The sequence below is a fragment of the Cololabis saira genome, chromosome 4 (genome assembly GCF_033807715.1).
Source record: "Cololabis saira isolate AMF1-May2022 chromosome 4, fColSai1.1, whole genome shotgun sequence".
NCBI lineage: Eukaryota > Metazoa > Chordata > Actinopteri > Beloniformes > Belonidae > Cololabis > Cololabis saira.
The window spans coordinates 10,760,711-10,784,727 of NC_084590.1; the positions used below are offsets into that span (position 1 = coordinate 10,760,711).

The window sequence follows — 24,017 nt, forward strand, 5'->3', positions numbered from 1 at the left end:
TTTTTTCTTCCTTTTTCCTTTCCTTTTTAATCTCGACATTTTGACTTTTTTCACAAAATTCTGACTATTTCCTCGACATTTTGACTTTTTTCTCGAGATTGTACTTCAACATTAATCTCAACATTTCAAATGTTTTTCTTGAAATTTTAACTTTTTTCTCAACATTTCGACTTTTTTCTCGACATTTCAACTTTTTTCTCAACATTTCGACTTTTTTCTCGACATTTCAACTTTTTTCTCAACATTTCGACTTTTTTCTCGACATTTCAACTTTTTTCTCAACATTTCGACTTTTTTTCTCAACATTTCAACTTTTTTCTCGACATTTCGCCTTTCGCCATTTGCCTTAATTCTAAGGCTTATACAAGACTTTTCATTTTTTGCGGCTCCAGACATATTGGTTTTTTGTGTTTTTAGTCCAATATGGCTCTTTCTACATTTTGGGCTGCAGACCCCAGAGATTTACCTCTTGTTAAAGGGAACCCTGCGTATTAAGACATGTAGGTCTTAAAAGATAAATGTTGGTATCAATTATAACAATGTGATATAAAAAACCTTTTTGATGTCTTCGTTTTTATAAAATTTGAAAATATAATTTAACTCGTAGGTCGCCATTGTTGTTTACACCGCAATGCATTCTGGGTAGTGACGTCACACGGCTGCACCTGCTGGCCCCCGTACACTGTTTTGACTGTTCAACGAGATAATCCAGAGGATAAACATGTCATCTGTTCAGCCATTTCAATTTGAACCCGAGCACAAGGTCAATGAGGAAGACAACACTGAAAACATATCTCAAAACGAGCCAAATGAAGACCAAAAAAGACGGGATGAGGCGAGAGTGGGACAAAATCCCAGCAACTGCGTCTCAATGCAAACAGAGGAGGAGAGCGTTTGCTGTCAAGAGCTCGTGTTTTTGTCAGCAGCTGTTCACTTTAAGCTATTGTGTGATAAAACGTATTCCAATATCAATAATTCTGGAGATTATTAGCATCCACCGCTGTCCTATGCTTTATAAATCATTAGGACAGGTGGCGCCGCCAGGATTCAATTTCCTAATAGGCACAGAAACAGTCCGTCCACTGCTCTATTTCAGAGTCTCACTCGGCCTGAATATTACACTATCCATTAGGGAGAGGATAGGTTGGTTGGCTATTCAGTGTTCAATAAGTATTTCAAAGATCTTTTTTCCTCAAACAAAACTTTGCAGTGACAAATTGGATAAAGTGCGCACGGCGCACTACACATGGTGACATTATTATGCGCACCTCCACACAGATGCAAACATAAACATTAAGGTGTCAGCGCATCAGAAACACAGATGAAAACACAACTAAACATAAAGGTGATGGCGCACCCAGAAACGAATGAAAACACGTCTAAACAGGTGGCGGCGCAACAGAAACCCAGATGAAAATGCAGCTAAAAACAAAACGTGACGGCGCACCTACAAAAAAGTAAAAAAAAAAAATTGAAATGGCTGAACAGATGACATGTTTATCCTCTGGATTATCTCGTTGAACAGTCAAAACAGTGTACGGGGGCCAGCAGGTGCAACCGTGTGACGTCACTACCCAGAATGCATTGCGGTGTAAACAACAATGGCGACCTACGTGTTAAATTATATTTTCAAATTTTATAAAAACGAAGACATCAAAAAGTTTTTTTATATCACATTGTTATAATTGATACCAACATTTATCTTTTAAGACCTACATGTCTTAATACGCAGGGTTCCCTTTAAAACTGAGCTTCTCCACAAGTGAAGACTGGACCTGTTGGTTTTCCTGGTTCGGCTGGTTACTTGTGAATCGGCGTTATGATATAAGCCGGAATCTAAATGGATTGCAACAAACTGGAACTGGACTGAATTAAACTTGATTTAATCAAACTGTATTGAACCTGTTTAGTTTCTGTCTCAAGTGTCTGGAGCTTCACAAATAAAGAAATAATAAGGTGCTTTGGCTCACCTGGCCTGGGTTCAGGTTCTGGCCCATGTTTTAGATAACCAGCTCTATTTATCCTTATTATAGCGGGACTTTTGATGTTTAGTCCATCCAATGATTCAATGGTGAACTCAAAAGATTTTATAAAACCGTAACGGTTGCTAAGACCAATAAAAAGCCATCAAAACCGTCTGTAACTCACAGGTGGATTTGCTCCACATGGAGACAACCAAACAAGGTTAACTGCATTTTTACCTATCAAAGCCGTGCGGCTGCTCTGCTGACCTCTGCAAACTCGGACTGATAACAGAACTGAAAATAATAATGACGACTGTAAATCTGGAGACCTAACTAGGCGTCGACTCTTCTTGGTACATGTTATCTACGTTGCATTGATAACAAATTAGAAACGTTGGGCGTTCCTGTCCCTGCTTGACCTCCTGCAGGAGCAGCACCTGCTGGAGGTCAAAGGTTAGCCTGCCTCTGGGATTTTACAAGCGTTAACAAGCCGCTACTGTAATAAGCTGGTAATCGGCCGCAGCTGGAGAGCAGCAGAACATGCTGATGATCATCACCAACAACCCTGTCTACAACCTTTTACAACTAATACAGAGGACAAAAAAAGCTTTTTTACAGTGCCGGTACATGTTTAACATTATGAAACAGAGCTGCTATTTAACAATTTCCCCAATCAGCATCTTGTATTACACGCAGACGATAAAGAAACTGTGCAGTTATTAAAGAGGAACCGTAACTGTCACAGTTGTGTGAGAAACTGAAAAACACAAAAAACTAGGAACTTACAGGTTTTTCACAACGTCAAATTAGCAGGCTGTGAAAGATTAGACAAAACCACGGCAGATGGAGCAGCTGAAGACGTTGATATAATAATCAGAGAAGCTCACCTGAACCTCACACTCTTTTAAACACAGTTTCTTGAGTATTTGTGTCAGATGCTCAGTAATAAAATCGACTCGTGCACGAATAAGTGTACAAGTTCACCCATCATGCATACAAATAATCTAGCCCTCATGTGCATCACTAGGGGAGTGGTGTAGTCCAGCTTGCCAGCTCTCTCACACTCTTGCCAACTCTACCCATTAATTACCAGCTCAGGGACGTTTCAGCTGCACGTCGACTTCAACCCAAACTTCAACTTCAACCAAGGAGAAGTTCAGGTTCTGACATGTGAAAAAGGCTGAACTTCTTTTTTTTTTTTTTGCTTTTTTATCAAGTTGGTTGGTGGATGGATGGATGGATAGATGGAGTGGATGTTTTTGCTCTTTTTAACACTACGGCCTTTCCACTTCCTTTTGCATGTTGGAGGACTGAGGACATCAATCAGGACGGCGATGAGTAAGGGAGGACGTTGAACTGCTGATTTCCTACAAAGACATGCTGTGATTTTCTCGTCATTTTCACTAGCGCTTTCATTTTGTGTTTTCCACGTTGTCTGGTTCCCTCTGTCTTGTCTGACTTACATGTTGGGGTGTGTGTATCTCTATGTTGTGTATACTTTTAATTATTATTATTTATTTTTGCTTGTTTTGTTTTAATTTTTCATTATTAGTATTTTGTAGTGGTTTGTGCCCTGTTGACATGTCCCCCCGTCCTGGGCAGTTCTGTGCTTGCGCTATTGTTTATTTGTGTTACAACCAGTACTCGAGTTGTAAAAAATCAGGGGGGATGGTGGATTTTATCATATGGGGACAGATAATTTGTGCTGATTACAAATAATATAATATATTACAAATAATAGCAGTGACCAAAACACCTGCAGAAATACTGCAGGAATGACATAGCAGCAGTTAAATGCAGCCTTCTGTAAGCTTTAAATATCCACTGGGCTTACATCAAATACATCAAAACACAACAATAAAAAACAGTTTTCTGAACTTATCAATATGACTCTGTCCTTCACAGGATAAGTAACATGGATCACTGCAAAAACTCACAATCTTAACAAGAATATTTGTCTTATTTCTAGTTAAAATGTCTCATTTTAGTAAAAAAAATCTCATTACTCATTGGAGAATCACTGGAAAAAACAACAATTTTCACCTGTTTCAAGTAGATTTTCACTTAAAATAAGTAAGAAAAATCTGCCAGTGGAACCAGATTTTTTTGCTTGTAATGAGAAGATAAATCTTGTCCCACTGGCAGATTTTTCTACTTATTTCAAGTGAAAATTTACTTTAAACACGTGAAAATTGTCAAATAAGTTATTTTTCTGGTGTTGTTTTTCTGGTGATGACTCTAAATGTTGAAATAGCAGTAAAACCACATTCATTGATGAAATGACATAAGGGATGGAAAGGGGGGATGGCAGTTTTACAGGGGGGATGATTTGGACTGTTTTTATTTCAGGGGGGGATGCCATCCCCCCTCATCCCCCCTCAACTCCAGTACTGGTTATAATTGTTTAAATGTAAAATAAAATTTTGATTAAAAAACAAAATCAGGACGGCAGGACGGCCACTTGTGTCGGGACTCACTCTTATCCCCTCCTCCGGTCAGGATGAAGCGAATGGAGCGGTCCTTCTTCTTCTTGTCCTCGGGGTTGGGCGGGAGCGGCTTGGAGCCGTGGTTCAGGGGGGCCGGGTCCTTGTTGCAGGAGCCGATCATGGTGCTGGTGTTTCTCATGGGCGGAGCTGGAGGCTTGTCCTCGACCTCCCCATTATCAGACATCTTCAGTCAGGCTGCAGGAGGCTGTTCCTGGAAGAGAGGACGAAACAGAGAAAGTGGTAGATTCATCGATATCACACAAACTAGCGGTTTGGTCTGAGTGCGGTCTAAGTTCTGCTTAACCATAACTACCAGTGTGCAAATCCACCTGTGGCCGTCCAGGTGAAGACAAAGAAACGCACATCCCAAGCTCTAATCAGGTCAAGGATGAATATTTATTATTTATTATTTTCTTCCCAAGCCTACAGTGATTCCTTCAGCTCACTTGGGGCCACATTTATCATGGATTCGTGCAAAATTGCGTTGCAATCTTTGCACAGCAGACAGAAAGACAAGAGGAGCTGAAAAACAAAGACGTGCTTTAAAGCTGTAAAAGAGAAAAACAGCAGGAACAAGGGTCCACGATGTTAATTTAAAGGGATGACAGCGATGGCTGCACGTAGCGGCGAGCTCAAGGAGGACTGTAATGTGAGCTGAAATCGTGTTGTGGCTATAAAGCAGACAGCTGTGTTTTCAGCAATCTGTGTCACGCTGTGTTTTTATCTATTATTAAGCTTTTGCTCCTGGTTTGGTCTCGAGTAGCTGCTGGTTTGTTGACTTAGTATTTTCTTACTGGATCATTCGGTTTATGCATCTGATGAGCAAAGTGTTTGCTGTTACTGGTTTAGTTTAGTTTATTTAAGGATCCCCATTAGAAGCACACAAATGTGCCTCTAGTCTTCCATAAAAATACAGTACAGTGCACTAGGGCTGGGCGATATGGAGCAAAAGTCATATCTCGATATCTTTTAGCTGAATGGCGATACTCGATATATATCGTATATTTTTTCTGTGCCATAATTGGGGTTTCCCCCAAAGCATTATAGCATAGCATCTCTGTTAGCTTCATTTTTTTCTGAGGCAAACCCTTAAAAAAACAGTCAGTTTTAATACAAAGCCTCGTGCCAAATGTCACACAGGAACCTTTATTAACAGAGGTCTGCACAATATCAACATGTATAAAACAAATGAAATAAAAATAAACTGCCTGCATATATAGAATAAAAATGCTTCTTGAATAAAATAAAACAAATATCCCTTTCCTGCATAACAATTAATTTAAAATACACTGTGCAATTAATACAATGTAGACAGTAACAGGCAGACTTTTCCACTGAGGTTGACAGTTGTGCAAATAACAAAACATTTGTGCAAATCTCGAAACATGTAAACAGATATTGCATCTCTTTGAGCAAATCTCAAATAATTACAACAAGCCAACTACTGTACATTTTACAGATTTTGTGCCAGGAAAACTAACCTGTCAACACTGTCAGGTTTCAGCACACAAAGGTACTTTTTTGCCAGCGTGAGGGGTCAGTGTTGATGTACAGTCAATTTGTCGCAAAATAAGCTATATCGATTTAAACGATATTATCTGGTACCATATCGCGTTTGGAAATATATCGATATATATCAAAATCTCAATATATCCCCCAGCCCTGCAGTGCAGTCATACAGTGAAAAAAACAACAACAACTGGTTGTTCTGATGCTTCATTCACTCTGACACGGCTCGCTGCAGGGAGACATGTGTGGATGTTAAGTGGCAGCTGGTGAGACAAGGATGCAAGAGGGAGGAAACCTTAGGAGGAGGATTATAGTGATGATCACTGGATCCATACTCATGTACTTTTAGTAGGAGCACCGTAAAACCTCACCTGAAGCTTCTCCCTCAACCTGCTCTGCAGCATCGGCTTTATGATGCGTGTTATTTTTGATGGACTGATGTTTCATTTGAACCTCAGATGAAAGACCTGGCGCATTTATTTCTTCAGCTCGCTGCTGAAGTTTCCTGCATCCAACATGATGGGAAATACTTTTGTGGCTACATGAAGTCATTTCTCTGCAGATGACTGAACACAAAGTTTGTTGTGAAATGACTTCATATTGTTACAAACGCAAATTAAAGCGCTGAATCATGGGCAGTATGGGAAAGAACAGCACCAAGATTCACAAAACCGGGAAGGATGCGGAGCCGCCAGGGAAGCAGATCAATCCTAACGTCCATTTTTCTGCAGAAAGTGAAAGAATTATCATAATTACATTTTGAAATACATGAAAATATAATCTTCCTCCCACTTTTCATATACAGCTGATGTCCGGGTTGTTGTGCGTTTCTTTCTACATCAAAGCTACAATCAAAATCAGCATCTCCTTCATGGTCTTTGGACCTGGATGAGGGGGGGCCGAGGCTGCGTTCACCTCGGTGGTCTGAAAGCAAGACATCGCTCGGCCAATCAAACTCTAGTCAGAAAATAAACCTCCAATAGACGATAGTTAAGACCCAATTCAGTTCAAATATTCCAGCCCTAAATGGAACAGCGCTGCAGCACAGACGCTCATCTGTGATGAGATCTCTGTTAGCTGGAGTTCAACACTGGCTCTCTCTTGGTTCCACATGAACACAGATGTTTTGCACTTATATCAAAAAAGGAGATGGATTTGTTGTTGACAGAAACATTGGTTTTGCCCCTAGATGCCATCTTCTCTATTCCCATGTTTTTATCCTGTGCAGGGTGACAGAGGTCTGCTGGAGTCTATCCCAGCTCTTTACAGGCGAGAGGCAGGGATGCAACCTGGACCGGTCCGTCGCAGGGCCACGTACTCAGACCGTTATGCTGAATGTTGGGTGTTGCATCCAGAGGAGTCAAAAGTATTCACATTCATTACTCAGGTAGAAGTATAGATACTAGAGTTTAAAAATACTCCTGTAGAAGTTGAAGTATCAACTCAAGTTTTTTACTCAAGTAAAAGTATAAAAGTACTGGTTTCAAAACTACTTCAAGTATAAAAGTAAAAGTAATGTAAGGGGGGAAAAGGCCATTAAGGACAAATCCATTGAAAATGAATGCATCTTAGTATAATGCAAATATATTAAAGAACCATATATGTGTACTATTGAGCATTAACATGTGTTTCAGAGAGCAGGAGATATGATGACTAGTTGCCTATAAGTATTGTAATGGTGCAAAAAGTCAAACTTCAGAGGCATTTTATCATTTATCCTAACCTTTATTGGAATGTACATCCAAGTTTAGTTGCAGGAATCTGAGGGAACGGATGTAAGAACAAAACTGGACAAGAACATCTGAAACAACCACAACCAAATTCACTCTATCCGGATGGAGCAATTTAACTGGATAGTTTTTATTAAAGGCCCAAATGAAATAGAGTAACAAGGCTGTTTTTAAAATGTAAGGAGTAAAAAGTACAGATAATTGTGTGAAAATGTAAGGAGTAAAAGTAAAAAGTCGTCTGAAAAATAATTACTCCAGTGAAGTATAGATAACCAAAATTTAACCAAAATTTCTACTTAAGTAAGACACCTTAATTGACACCTCTGGTTGCATCATTAGAATGTTAAAAATAAAAAGTTGCCACGACGCCCTGATGAAAATGCACAGAATCAAACGTGCGACCTGCGGGCCGACCTAACCTGATCAGCTAAACGCTCGACTGAACACCGAGACCCACGAGGAAGATCTATGTAGGTCAGAGCCACTCCGACCAAATAAAACTAACACGCTCAGACACACGAACGCACGGATAAGCAATACCACGATAGATGAGTCACAAATTTATCCCCATGAAGAAATTCATGTATTCCTCTGCAGGAAACGAGAAGCAGCTGTCTGCGTCTGTGCTTTCACCTGACAACATGCACGCGGGGAGCTCCTGACACAGTCATTAAACAAGAAAAAGGATTCACTGGGACTAAAAACGATCTAAAAAAAAAAGCCCAGAGTGAAAGACTGAAGTGAATGTTGAACTCAACATGAACTCATCCGCAGCATCCGCTCTGCTCCGGGGAAGCGGTGAAGTTTGGGCTGATCTGGACGCGGGACTCAACCCCACGTGAACCTCTGAGGAGCTGCAGCAAAAAGTCTGCTCACACATAAATTAGCCACTCATTTGCTTGGAAATTGATCCAAACTCTGTCCCTCCTGAATACGTGTAGACTCAGTGAGTTCAAGCCAAAATCCTCCTGCGCTTTTGCATGCTGGGATTAAGGAAACAGCTGAGGTGGACCAGCTATAATTGACAGACTAACTGGACAAATCATTTGCACTTTTGGAGATAATCTGCACTGAGCTTTCCCTTCACGCCGGTGACTGCAGGTGAATCAAAGTCAGGCGGTGGCCGTTCCCGTGTGGCTGATGTGGAATCATTTTTGCGACTTCTCGTGGGTTTTTTTTGGTAAAGCTGACCTTTTGAAGAGCCACAGACAAACTAAACCAAGAGAAAACTTCACCCCCCCACCCCCGTAGATCATCTCTAGCTCTGGATGAGACAAAACTAAAGCTTTTAAAAAGGTTTTACTCCTGATGTGTGTGACCAGTTTCTCAACCTGCATCGGCACATTCCATCAGAATTAACTTTGACAAGATAATGTGATTAAAACCATCGTGAAGTGTTTCACAGCAACAAAATCTATGACCCAGCTGTTTTCACGAGCGTAGAAAGCCATCATGTGTAGTAATGGGGCTAAGAGGGCTGTCACAAAGAGTTTGCACTGAGAGGAAGACGCAAAATGTCACCACAAGACCTGGAGGAAAGGAAAGAAAATGCTTGTTTGGATGCATTTATCCCCAATCAAGCTGTAGTTTTAGTTCAGTTTGATTCAAACAGCATTCGTCCCAGAAAAAAATGACTTATTTTCTTCTCAGACATGAAATATTTACTCATAAATCTTAAGATATAAATAGTTGTCAGCATCAGCAGCACCAATGTTTTCTTTTGGTCAGTTGCTGCTGCGCGTGTGTGCGTGTGTGCGTGTGTGTGTGTGTGTGTGTGTGTGTGTGTGTGTGTGTGTGTGTGTGTGTGTGTGTGTTAGCATCTTGTACTCGATGCCTTTTCGGAAAAAAAAAACAGAAAGAAACCCAGCATCAGCGTTTCATTTAATTGAATTTAGTTGAATGTTAATAAGACTCGACTCTTCCGCCACAAGAAGAAATATTTAACAAAAGTCAAATGTAAACATTTTATTGTTACATGAATGAAACAGAGCAGCTGGTTGATCTTACCGAAGTAGTAAAACAGGTTTTAAAGTCCAAAGATGATCCAGAGAAACAAATGAAAAGGGCAAATAAAATCCTTGTGTGTGATGAGAGAGTGCCGGGAACACTGAGGTCTGAGTTCCGGACGGGAACCTGCGGGCCTTTTCACCGATCCTGCTCACCACCACGCTGATGTCACAGTCACAAGGTGAGTCACACCAGGAAGTGGGTACGACACGCACGCACACACGCGCACACACACGTGCACACACACACACACACACACACACACACACACACACACACACACGGAATGTGGCACTAAAGCACGGTGAGTGTTACAGTCGTTACTCATGCAAACAATCCATGTTTGAAGGGAAGTGAGGATGTTTTTGTTGTCTGCAATGTAACACACAGACACACACTTCACACACACACACACTTCACACACGGGGGGAGACGGCAGAGGTTTCACATTTCAGACCAAGCCGTCAGTTTCGGCAGAGACCCGTTTTCAAACAAACCAACACACTGTCTGCTGCATGACACGCGTGCACACGCAGTTATGCACGCAGTCATGCACGCTTCAGAGGATCCCCTAAAAATGATCTCCAAAAACGAGTTTTGGAGGGTTTTCCCCGTTTACTGTAAACAGAGACTTCGTCCTATAAATAGGTCCAGACTATTGTCTGACGTGCAGCTGAGCAAGGCACTGAAACCTCCACCCGCACCCGTCTCACCGGGACCTTTGATCCTTCGCTGGGTTTTATTGCCAGGTGACGTCAGAGTCACTTGTGTTTGTTGAGAACGTGATCGAACGATCTTTTAATCAACCGGAAAGTGGATAAGAGTGCTTTTGTTGAAGATGTTTAATTGCTGCGTTGACTTGTGAGATGTTTGGATCACATGATTCAAGGTGCGAATGGTGCAAATGGAGGAAGAGAGAAGAGGAGAGGCGTCAATAGACTGATGCAAAACCTAAATGTCCAAAAGAAAACCCCGTCACCAAGATGCCTCTGACTAAAAAAACTAATCTGCCAACTATCACAAAAACCTTAAGGCAACTACAAACGCATGGAGTGCTGCTGGGTGTAAAAAAAAAAAAAGAGTATACTTCAGGTGCTCTTCGGCATGGGGATCCAAAAGATTCAAAAACAATTTAGAAAAACCGAGGCACTCAAGAAGTTAGAAAATATAAAAGGCCTTTATTAAATCATGGCTTAGAAAAAGTTAAAATGCCAACATTTTTCGGCCATGTAGGCCTTCCTCAAGGCAGATTGCTATCTTTTTCTAAATTGTTTTCTAAATTGTTTTTGTATCACAAAAACCTTTTTATGCTTTCAAGTCAATAATCTGGTTTATTGCAAAAGTGTAATGGGAATGTTTTGGGGGTTTTTTTTCCAACGGAGGGAGCAACAGTTATGATAATTTGGCCAAAGCTGGAGATGTTTTCAATCATTTTCTTGGGGATCTTTTTCTTTGCTTTGAGTTACGCTCATGGAAAGAAAAAACACCGCTCAACGGAAACACAGAACCTCCGCAGAGGTACCTTTGTCACGATTTCAGACTTGTCGCTTTTCTTTAGCAAAAAAGTGTCACAGAAACCCACCGAATGACAACATAAGGAGGTTCACTCGCTCAAATCAGGCAATCAGTCTTGAACCATCTTTCTCCATTTGCCTCTCAAAAAAGAGGGAAAAAAGCACCTTTACTTATTCATTTCATTTATGAATATATATTGGATTTCTGGGTTCAGTTATCAAAGACTATATTGAGCAGCGCCCCCTGCTGTGCAGGAGAGTTATTTTCACAGGCATTGATCGTATCCTGGCTGACAGCTGAACTCACTGCAGAGATCTTTTACTTCTTTAGTTTCTCAAGCAGAGTCTGGAGACATGAGCCTCTGATTATTTATACTGGCACGATGTACAGAGGTTTCAAGTGTTAGACAAGACATCACTTGTGTTGAAGGATGTCTTTCTAATTTAAAATAAACTGTTTTCTCTCAGTGGTAGCTCTGCATCGGTGCCAAAAACATAAAAAGAGAGAGAGAGAGAAAGGAATCTTCATGAGGCTACCACTCTTTCAGCCATTCATACAAACTAAAACACAGGTTTATCAGCCACGTTTATTCCCAGAATATAAACTTTACCCTTGCTACTCTTCAGTACCGGCCCAAATATACAAAAAGAATATATTTTCAATTCATGAAACGTATAACGTTATCAAATCCAGCACACAATGCACAAGCGGTCTCTGTGTACATTACAGAATGAGACGGTGATCACACAGCGGTGGTGTCACACTTTATTCACTGTAGTGTTTGTTTGACACGCGTCTGAGTGATGACATCACACTGCTGTGTCAGAGATAGGGATGGGCGGTGTGGACTAAAAAATGTATCACGATCATTTCTGGCATTTATCCGGATAACGATAAAAATGACAATAAAAAAGAGATCTGCCATGTTTGTTACACAAAAACGTCAACAATGGGAATCTTTCTTTCTTTTTTCCCTTCCTGTTTTCTTCCTTCCTTCCTTCCTTCCTTCTTTTTTCCCTTCCTTCCTTCCTTCCTTCTTTTTTCCCTTCCTTCCTTCCTTCCTTCCTTCCTTCCTTCCTTCCTTCCTTCCTTCCTTCCTTCCTTCCTTCCTTCCTTCCTTCCTTCCTTCCTTCCTTCCTTCCTTCCTTCCTTCCTTCCTTCCTTCCTTCCTTCTTTTTTTCCTTCCTTCCTTCCTTCCTTCCTTCCTTCCTTCCTTCCTTCCTTCCTTCCTTCCTTCCTTCCTTCCTTCCTTCCTTCCTTCCTTCCTTCCTTCCTTCCTTCCTTCCTTCCTTCCTTCCTTCCTTCCTTCCTTCCTTCCTTCCTTCCTTCCTTCCTTCCTTCCTTCCTTCCTTCCTTCCTTCCTTCCTGTACGTTGTGCATGGATTTAACACAGGACCATAAATCAGTTTCACACAAAAACATCATCAATGGGAATGTATCGTTTTTACCGCGAGATGACAAATTCTTATTGTGAGGAAATTTTTTGACGGTATATCGTGAACGGTAAAATATCGCCCATTCCTAGTCAGAGACCGTAGATGATATCCCCAATGACAACACGAGCACTAAAAGGGTGACACTGGCGAGTCCTCGTGAGTCACCGGCTGTCTGAGTTGTCAAGAGCGACGCATCCATTTCTCCGGCCGACGACTTCCTCGCTCCTCTTTCAGCTATGAAAACCATTACTCTTCTATTTCATCCATCTCCCACCAAGCTACTACTATCCAAGTCTGAAGGAATCAAAAGTATTTAGTCTGCACTCGGAGCCGAGAGAAGCTCTGCAGGGGAAAGGAAAAGCCAAGCAGCTTTTCTCAAACAATTCCTGAATTACGCCTGATACAAAAAGGTCTTCAAGGTCGGGAAGAACATTACCCCAAACGGCTGCCTGACAGTGTTGTAAGAGGGGAAGAAACCTGACATCGTGTGAGATGCTGTGATCACATGATTCAAGGCGTAGATGCTTCCTGAAGGGAAGTTGAGGCTTCGATGAGGACGTTTTATTCAACAGACTGATAAGTGCTGCCCACCACTTCTCCAATCGCTACCTAACTACGGTGGGAAAAACCATAGACGTATATACGTAGACGCCTCATAGACTGAAGCTGCCTATTGGAGCTGACGGTCAGCGCGGCCGCCATCTTGGATGGGTCTCCAACGGCCCCAAGTGCATTTATTTCTACTGAGGAAGGTTTTATCCCCGACTACAATCATCCATAACTCCCCGGATTTTTACCTGATTTTCACACGGTTTGGTTTGTTACAAACGGCAGAGATTTAGTTATGATACAGGACGCTGTCACACATTAAAAATACGTACTTTTATGCTGAAAGACTTTGTATTATGCTCTTTAAAAGGAGCTTGAGGCAGGATTGAGGCAGGATGTATGAAAAAAAATTCATAAACATTTTAAGTTTTCTAGTAATAATGTCAGATGAAGCGTTCCAAACCCAAAAGAATGATTCCTCTAGTGTATCTCTCCGTTGCCTTGAACAGGCTGTGTGCTGCAAAATGTGCTGCAGTGCTGGGGCCGAGTTTCCCGCGCTGTCCTGCGGATGTGACGTCACATGACGCTGCATGCACGTTCTCCCCGTTCTCCCGTGCCGGCTTCACTGTTGGCTGCAGTACCCCCGATGGCCGTCGTGGTGAAGGGTGGCGCTAGAGAGTCTCATTTCTTAAAAGGAGCCTCAAGCTCCTTTAACAAAGACATATTTGTATGGCATATTGATAAATGTATAAATTAATTAATTTTATATTTTAATAAAGAAACAAGTTTGATTGTCCATTTGATATTATTTGAAGGGGAGAGGGGTGTGTTGTATTTATTTATTAATATTTATTTTTTCTTTCTTTCTTATTAATTGTGAGAAAGTGAGCAACCCCTCCCCTTCTCACCATCACCGGATTTTTTTTTAATGTGTGTGGCAGAGTGGAGGATTGGGCGTGGTCTGCGGGGGAGCAGCACACAGGTGTGCCTGGTTCTGCTGATTGTGGCACACCTGTGTCCAATCAACCTCTCCACCCTGCCTGGGTTTATAAACAGCAGCTGCATACCAGAAGAGGGCTCTGCTGAATGGAGGAAGCTTGTTGAGAGGCTATGCCCCATTGTGCCTTGGGTTTTTAGAATAGTGATTTTGCCATCCGCCTGTATGTCTGTGTTTTTTTTTTACATCAAGTAAAAAGCCTTATTTTTTTGGCATTCCACGCTCTGCAAGGGTTTTTTACACCTCATCACCCAGGTCCAGTTTTGCCTGATCCCCTTGTACGTGGGGAGGCCGCTCTGGTTCCTCACGTTAATATTATTTATTTATTTTTATTAAATTATTGTTTTGAAAAGTTAAAAAAGGGGAAAATATTGATATTTCTATTGTTATTGTAAATCTTTTTTTTTTCTCTCTTATTCCCCTCAATAAATATATCTATAAAAATAAATCCAGGTCATTCCAGGGTCTTATACCCTGTTACGCTTGAACTGGGGCTGGGGAGATAAAACCCTTGAAAAAGAACTGTTTTGCAGCTTCTTGCGTGTGCTGGCACTAACTGTAACTCTGTAACTGTAACTGTAACTCTGTAACTGTAACTGTAACTCTGTAACTGTAACTCTGTAACTGTAACTCTGTAACTGTAACTCTGTAACTGTAACTCTGTAACTGTAACTCTATAACTGTAACTGTAACTCTGTAACTGTAACTCTATAACTGTAACTGTAACTCTGTAACTGTAACTCTGTAACTCTATAACTGTAACTGTAACTCTGTAACTCTATAACTGTAACTCTGTAACTGCATAACTGTAACTGTAACTCTATAACTGTAACTGTAACTCTGTAACTGTAACTCTGTAACTGCATAACTGTAACTGTAACTCTATAACTGTAACTGTAACTCTGTAACTGTAACTCTGTAACTGTAACTGTAACTGTAACTTTAACTCTATAACTGTAACTGTAACTCTGTAACTGTATAACTGTAACTCTGTAACTGTAACTCTATAACTGTAACTGTAACTCTATAACTGTAACTGTAACTCTGTAACTGTAACTCTATAACTGTAACTAACTCTAACTGTATAACTGTAACTGTAACTCTGTAACTGTAACTCTGTAACTGTAACTCTATAACTGTAACTGTAACTCTGTAACTGTAACTCTGTAACTCTATAACTGTAACTGTAACTCTGTAACTCTATAACTGTAACTCTGTAACTGCATAACTGTAACTGTAACTCTATAACTGTAACTGTAACTCTGTAACTGTAACTCTGTAACTGTAACTGTAACTGTAACTTTAACTCTATAACTGTAACTGTAACTCTGTAACTGTATAACTGTAACTCTGTAACTGTAACTCTATAACTGTAACTGTAACTCTGTAACTGTAACTCTATAACTGTAACTAACTCTAACTGTATAACTGTAACTGTAACTCTGTAACTGTAACTGTAACTCTGTCACTGTAACTCTATAACTGTAACTCTATAACTGTAACTCTGTAACTGCATAACTGTAACTGTAACTCTATAACTGTAACTGTAACTCTGTAACTGTAACTCTGTAACTGTAACTGTAACTCTGTAACTGTAACTCTGTAACTGTAACTCTGTAACTCTGTAACTGTAACTCTGTAACTGTAACTGTAACTCTGTAACTGTAACTCTGTAACTGTAACTCTGTAACTCTGTAACTGTAACTCTGTAACTGTAACTGTAACTCTGTAACTCTGTAACTCTATAACTCTATAACTGTAACTCCAGTGTAGTTAATTTAGCCTGGAGTGAGGAGACCCATCCAATATGGCGGCGACGCTGGATTGCGTTCCAGCATGTCATGAGGCGTCTACGTATAAATGTCTATGGGAAAAACACTCTGAGCTTGTGCAGGACGTTGAGAAAGACTGAGAAGATGCAGCCTGAGCTGGACCTGGAGGGGCTGGAGGTGCTGGAGGTGTTGAACTTGAGTCTAGTCTGAGTGGAGGTCCTCAGCATGGAGAGGAGCAGCGCCTGGACATGGCGGCGGGATACTTCCTGGGAGGTGTTTCACGCCACCAGGAGAAGGCCCGAGAGTCAAAACATCTTCATTTAAGGTCACTTGCAGGCTTTAAACCTGAAATCAAACAAATGACTGCTGGATCAGCGTCGTTGTGACTATTGATTCACAGCAATTAGCGGATTCAATAAAACCCCATTTACCTGGACCTTCACCTCCGTCTCTGCTGCCGTTAGCGTTTATTGTGTGAGATCATGCCAGCAAATGGAGGCTTGTTATGTGGATGCATAAAAATATACATATCTCAAGTGGCGGCTGCCTTTAATCGTTAACACTTCCTGGCAGTGTTATATCAGCCTCTGCAGCCGCATTTACTGGAAGCTACGGACACAGGCACACAACTCCTCCACGCATGCACGTCTTTGACCGATACATACAAACAACTTATGTAATTGCTTTTTTTCCCCTCCTCTCTCAACAGAGCTTCACCACCTCCTGATATCTCGCTCTTTATTCTCGCTGTCAAGGCAGAAATTGAGAGAATCTGAAGATCTATTATCAAAACTCTTGTCCCCATAACTGCAGATAACTGGAACTACGCCGCTCCTTCCAAAATAAATGCAGTTTTACTTCAAACGAAATCAGGAGATGCAATCACACGTTTCATTTTCTCCTCCTCATTCGTCATCATTTTAAAAGATAACCTAGATGGAAGCGTGCCCAAAGTTGGGTTTTTATCTCCAAAGAGACAGCAGACACATGAAAATGGGCCTCTGTCTGTTATCTGCTGCTCTGGACTGCCCATTTGTGTGGGTACAAGTCAACAAACCCAGTTTTAATGCCACGCCTGTACACATCTGTGCACAGATTTATGCTCAATTAGACAGAAAAATGAAACCTGCTGCTCGGACTTTATTTCCTCCCTGTGCACGTAAACAAACACACACAGGTTTAATTAGCTGCTATGCAAGTGTATGTTAACTAGGGGGCATTCAATTTATAATTTTGAAGCAGCGAATAGAGAAATTTACATACAAATAAAGAACATACCAAAATGAGTCAGATCCCAGCGAGGAAATTCATGCACGATCATTGTGATCGTTGTGTTTGTCTCTATCACCTTTCTGCCGCTTCACAGTCCTGTTTTAATGGTACAAAGGTGGGAGCTGTTACGACTCTGCTGCACCTTGGGAGGTCGTAACAGGAGGCAGAAGAGCAGCGGGTCGAGTGCTGCATAAGAATGTGGAAGCAGAAGAGCGTAACAGTCGGGGCGAGGACGGATGCAGAGGAGTCTGAGCAGAGGATGAGGATCGATGGAAGTGCATTACAGGGATGGCAGAGACAGTCTGGTATCAGAACGCCTCAAGAAAGAACTAGGAGTGTTGATAAAACCCAAGTAACAAGCTAGATGAGACCTTGCAGTAGGCCTGGGCGATAAAACGGAAATGTACCCTTACCGACATTCACTCCGATAACGGACGTCAATTTTCCCATGTTGGTAAGTCCGGTGTTTTGATAAAAAAAGAAAATAACTGTCTGTAATCACGTGACCGACCCATCCAGTCTGAATGAGACGGGAAACCCAAGAAAATGGCTGGTGGTTCAAAGGAAGAAGCGGCTGACATAATAGAGCTGTCCAGTGTGAGACCTGAGCATTTCAACAAGTTCACACACTCACGCCCCACATGGCATTTCTGACCCGGAGAAATTAACTTCAGCACACAGTAAACCCAACAGCCCATCTTACAAACCAGTCACGGTACGCTGCCGTGCACTGAGCTCTCAACTCAGAGCAGCTGTCTAGAGCAGGGGTCGGGGTATTGGACCAAAAACACAAAAAACGAATATGTCTGGAGCCGCAAAAAATGAAAAGTCTTGTATAAGCCTTAGAATGAAGGCAACACATGCTGCATGTATCTATATTAGTTATAACTGGGGGAAGATTTTTCTTTTCATTATGCACTTCGAGAAAAAAGTCGAAATGTCGAGAAAAAAGTCGAAATGTCGAGAAAAAAGTCAAAATTTCGAGAAAAAAGTTGAAATGTCGAGATTCATGTTGAAGTACAATCTCAAGAAAAAAGTCCAAATGTCGAGATTAAAAAGGAAGGGAAAAAGGAAGAAAAAAAAGAGAAAAAAGAGGAGAAAAAAAAGAAAAAAAAGGAAAAAAAAAGGGTCAAACACTACGGCGGCGCTAAAGAGCCGCATGCGGCTCTAGAGCTGTGGGTTGCCGACCCCTGGTCTAGAGTCACCGACCAATCAGCCAATCAGAAAATTTTGATTTTTTTTTTTTGCCGCCTAAGGGTTATCGTACATTTATCGTTATCGAGGTAAAACTGGCAAATTTATTGTGATATGGATTTGAGGACATATCGCCCAGCCCTACCTTGCAGGACGAAAAAGTAAAAATAACGTCTGGTTTTGTACCAAAGTTACAGACTTGGTCACTTAACTTGGACACCCGTGTCTGAGTTAATGCAGGAGTCCGTGCATGCAGAAGCTTGGTTAACGCTTTAACGCTGAACCAATGACGTATGAAAGCTGCAGCAGGGGACTATACGCCGGTCACCTCTCCACAAGTGGAACTACGCACCGAGTCGATGCCGACTTTGAGACTTCTTCGTATCGTAATTCCCGCTACGATTTGTTCTTCATCACTTTTCAAGCCGGTTAGAAAAACGGATTGTAGCAATGTCAGCAAAGATTACTGTTGTTCAACATTTACCAGTTTCAACTTACATAAGATAATTCATTTGCTCTGATGTACGGTGGCCGAGACCCGCCATTGCTGCAAATAAAATAAACGCTGCTGCAAATAAAATAAAAAAACGACGCAAATAAAAAAGCCACAACGGAAGTGAATTACCAGGTACTATTTTTACCAGGGACTATTTTTGCTGATGCACCGGTGTTTTTTACGTGAGAGGAGAAGAAGAAGAAGAAAAATTACACGTAGCGACGTTGAACACTAACCTTTTCACTTATTTTCTCGTTCGTTGTTCTTCTTACTCCTCGCTCTTCTTATTTCTTCCTTTTCTCTTACGTTCTCTTCGTCTTCTTCTTCTCCTCTCACGTAAAAAACACCGGTGCATCAGCAAAAATAGTCCCCGGTAATTCACTTCCGTTGTGGCTTTTTTATTTACATCGGTTATTTTAAATTTGCAGCAGTGTTTATTATTTTATTTGCAGCGGGGTTTCTTTATATTTGTAGTGTTTCTTTTATTTGCAGCAGCGTTTGTTTTTATTTGCAGCGTTTCTTTAATTTGCAGCGGCGTTTGTTTCTGTTTGCAGCGTTACTTTTATTTTCAGCAATGGCGGGTATCGGCTACCGTACTGTTGCCACGTCTGAGCTCCATGTTAATAAACAAAAGGAACCGAGCAATGCCAGCTACCAGAAACCATCACCTAGCATTTGGTAACTACAGAGTAGACAAATAGAAACAGAGCAACCCAGATCTTGCAGATAGGCTACTTGTATGGTTGCTATGGAGACCCATAAATCCCAATCCAACACGTTGCTAAAGGGCGGCCTCAGCGACACCGTGACCAGCACTGCTGTGTGCGTCCCACCGGGACAACCAGCCTTCATGTCATTGAGTTCTTCTGCTCCGACTGAGCTACCCGAGAGATGATCTGTGGCTAAAAACTAATAAGACGAGGAAACGGGACAAGCAGAAATGTGCCTTCCTGGGATCACTGCAAAGGCTCAGTTTAAGAAGGGAGGCTGAATAAAGCTGCAGTACGTCTTTCTAACATGATTACTGTTTATCACTTCTGCTGAAGGATGAAGAAAAGGACAAACGGAGGTTTAACTGCAGCCTTCTGCACAGATACACAACTGATAAACAAAACACAACAAGACTGAAACAAGAAGGCAACAGTTCAGTTCATGCACCTGATGTGTTTCTGCACACGGACGGAAAAAACTCAGCCAAAGCAGTCTGAACGGAGGACAAAGAGCAGAGAGAGATGGAAAGAAATCAAAATTTGTCTACCCAGTCTGCTCTCAAATCCAGCATCAAGTCGTCATGGCGATGAAGCAAACCCCAGGGCACAGACTTCAAATGTATATTTTTACATATTTTACAGCACGATTCATACATACATGGATGCATGTGAACACGCGTCACACTGAATCCTCTTTGGAGCTGAAATACACACACACACACACACACACACACACACACATCTGAACCACACCCAGTATAATTTAGCTCTTTGAAGTTTGGACCTCTGGAGAAACCCCTGTTTAACCAGTATCATGAGTGTTGCTGTATTCAAGACAACTCTTCTTTCATCCTGATCAGCCTGACGATGCTGAGATCCGTCTCTGTGGAACATAACTCTGTACAGTGAGCCGCACGCAGGCTCATTAACTGCCATCCTACACAAACAACGTTATTTCATCAAACTCGCTCCCCGACGCACTTTGGTCTTTTGACTCTGTGATTCCCGACAAAACCATTTTTCCTGAGTCCATAAAGTTTTTTAAGGTTTTATTTGGTATGGACGTCACATAATGATACTTGAGTATCAGCTCGATCATGAAAACTCATTTTAACCAAAACAAACGTGCTGCCAGCGAACATCTTTATTTTGAAGAACAAGAAGTTTTTCTGCTCAGAACCATCTGCACCAAAGGAGAGAGTGGACAATGTTTTAAAAAGTGTCAAAACTTGAGTTTTTTTGTCAGGTAGCAATCAGTGAGAGAGTCTGCAAGAGTGTGTTTGTGTGGTAAAGGGACAGATGGCAATTTTGAAGAGGAGGAAGTTGCCAAACATAAGATAAAGGATAGACGAGGGGAAAGAGAAAATGAGAAAGCGAGAGGAGGGGGTGTGGGTGGTGCTGTGTCATGAAAGAGGGACCCGGAGAGCCTGAGTGGGGGCGTGGAGGGAGATACACTGGAGGAGGAAAGGACAGAGAGGAAGTGTAAATATAAAAGAATGAAAGGACACGCAGGTACCGGCAGAGAAAAGTTGGAGAGAGAAAAGAGGGAAGGGAGAGTGAATGAAAGGAGAGAGGGCATGTGATCGGATAACAGACTGTGTCATGGCAGGAGGTATGTCCAAACACACACACACACACACACACACACACACACACACACACACACACACACACACTCACACACACACACACACACACACACACACACACACACACACACACAACACACACACACACACACACACACACACACACACACACACACAGCCTTCTGTGTCTCCACACACACACACACACACACACACACACACACACAGCCTTCTGTGTCTCCACACACACCTCGGCAGGCAGGTGGAGGTGTTCGCTGCATTCAGGCTCCAGGAACGTCTGATAAAGGTAAAGTAAATCCATCACATGTCACCGTCCCGCTTGTTCTACCCACAATCCTTTGTGTTTAAAGCCCATCCCATGTCGCTGGTCCACATTACAATCACAAAACACAGAAGCATCCAAAAAGTATTAAAGGGACGGTGGAGTGTGCTCAAGGAGCACTGGAGGGACAGAGAGGGGCGTTTTATATGAAATACCAACAGACATGACATCCAGAAATCACTTACCCTACCTTTACGTGTTTCCGCCAGTGCCATCTGAAAGGATAATGGATGCCTCTCTTCCATCCTTCAGGACATCTACAACACCAGACTCACGAGCAATAGCCTCATCCACCTGGAAACTGAACTCTCTAGCTGCTTTGCCCTCCCCCACCATGCTGCTCCCTAGGGCTGGGCGATATGGACCAAAAGTCATATCTTGATATTTTCTAGCTGAATGACGATACTCGATATATCTCGATATTTTTTCTGTGCCATAATTGGGGTTTCCCCCAAAGCATTATAGCATAGCATCTCTGTTAGCTTCATTTTTTCTGAGCCAAACCCTTAAAAAAACAGTCAGTTTTAATACAAAGCCTCGTGCCAAATGTCACACAGGTTCCTTTATTAACAGAGGTCTGCACAATATCAAAATGTATAAAACAAATGAAATAAAGATAAACTGCCTGCATATATAGAATAAAATGCTTCTTGAATAAAATAAAACAAATATCCCTTTCCTGCATAACAATTAAATTAAAATACACTGCAATTAATACAATGTAGACAGTAACAGGCAGACTTTTCCACTGAGGTTGACAGTTGTGCAAATAACAAAACATTTGTGCAAATCTCAAATAAAACATTCAAGTCAATTTGTCACAAAATAAGCTATATCAAAATCATAAAAAAAATAAATAATAATAATAATTTAAATCGATATAAACGATATTGTCTCGTACCATATCGCGTTTGAAAATATATCGATATATATTAAAATCTCGATATATCGCCCAGCCCTACTGCTCCCCCCAAACCAGAACTAAGAACTAACTCATCAACCGGTCCATACTGTGTGTATGTATATGTAGATCCACTCTTTCCTGCCTTATACTGTACATGCAGAACATATTTCTTTTAAAAATAGTTTTTTTCTTGTTTATATGTATATTCTTTAAGACTTGCACATTGTGTCTTTTGTTTAGCCGCTTTACCGTAAGGCCTTTGAGGATGACGATTCCGATCCCGTTTTGTGTTCCACATGTCAGAATTACAGTTCACTTGACCTGTGATTATGAACTTTAATTGTGAATAGCAGCTGATCAAAACTTTGAAAAGTGAGTAAAATTTTTTGACAAAAATCCATGATCACATCTCTTTACTGACTATAAAAGAATTTTAAAATACTAAACACTAAAATACATAGAACGAAACCCAACACAATTTACAACCGTAACTAAATGTCTCCTTTTCTGTGTGCATTAAACCTATTAAATCACTGGCTCAGTGTGTTTTTGATGCCATTATCCTGAGAGCTGTGGCGGCGCTGGTGTCGGATGATAAGTTATGGTCCTCACAGTCGTCAAACTAGCAGGACATGAGGGGAACACGACGTCAAACACAGAGACACAAAGAGGATTTGTGCATTTGACCGTGGCACGATTCACGCAGCGATCCCAGGTGTTTGTAAGAGACATAACATGCAGAGTAACGTCTGACTGGAGACGCCACACCGAGCTGCACAGCTGAAAGAAACAACCTCCAGCTGAAACTCAAGCCACAAGGATGTGGGAGTTTCCAAGTGTTCTTTAATACAGACCACGACCACGCAAGTCCAAGCTATATGCACGTGAAATTAGGGATGGGCGGTAGGGACTAAAAAATTTATCACAATAATTTCTGGCATTTATCCCGATAACGATAAAAATGACGATAAAAAATACCAATTCAACTCCACCTTTGTAACTATAAATCTATCACATCATCATTTCTTTCTTTCTCGCTCATTTCTTTCTTTCTTTCTTTCAGACTCATTTATTTCTTTCTTTCTTTCTTTCTTTCTTTCTTTCTTTCTTTCTCTCTTTCAGACTCATTTATTTCTTTCTTTCTCTTTCTTTCTTTCTTTCAGACTCATTTATTTCTTTCTTTCTTTCTTTCTCTTTCTTTCTTTCTTTCTTTCAGACTCATTTCTTTCTTTCAGACTCCTTTCTTTCTTTCTTTCTTTCAGATTCATTTATTTCTTTCTCGCTCATTTCTTTCTTTCTTTCTTTCTCTCTTCTTTCTTTCTCTTTCTTTCTCTCTTTCTTTCTTTCTTTCTTTCTTTCAGACTCATTTCTTTCTTTCTTTCTCTTTCTTTCTTTCTTTCAGACTCATTCTTTCTTTCTTTCTCTTTCTTTCTTTCTTTCTTTCTCTCTTCAGACTCATTTCTTTCTTTCTCTTTCTTTCTTTCTTTCTTTCAGACTCATTTCTTTCTTTCTTTCTTTTTCTCTCTTTCTTTCAGACTCCTTTC

The 24,017-nt window shown here is 41.1% G+C and overlaps 1 protein-coding gene across 2 annotated transcripts in view; it reads right to left on the bottom strand.

Annotated features, from left to right (window-relative positions):
* Nucleotides 1-24,017, bottom strand: part of pak1 (p21 protein (Cdc42/Rac)-activated kinase 1) — a 98,615-nt gene that overhangs the window by 28,148 nt on the left and 46,450 nt on the right. The window contains exons 1-2 of one of the 2 annotated variants that reach the window (XM_061718822.1): nucleotides 9,697-9,819; nucleotides 4,442-4,661 (exon numbers count right to left, since the gene is read on the bottom strand). In XM_061718822.1, the coding sequence (XP_061574806.1) occupies nucleotides 4,442-4,634 (193 nt within the window). In that variant the 5' untranslated portion in view covers nucleotides 4,635-4,661; nucleotides 9,697-9,819. Of the gene's footprint in view, nucleotides 1-4,441; nucleotides 4,662-9,696; nucleotides 9,820-24,017 lie in introns of those variants that run through there. The other variant, XM_061718821.1, reaches the window with a different exon arrangement.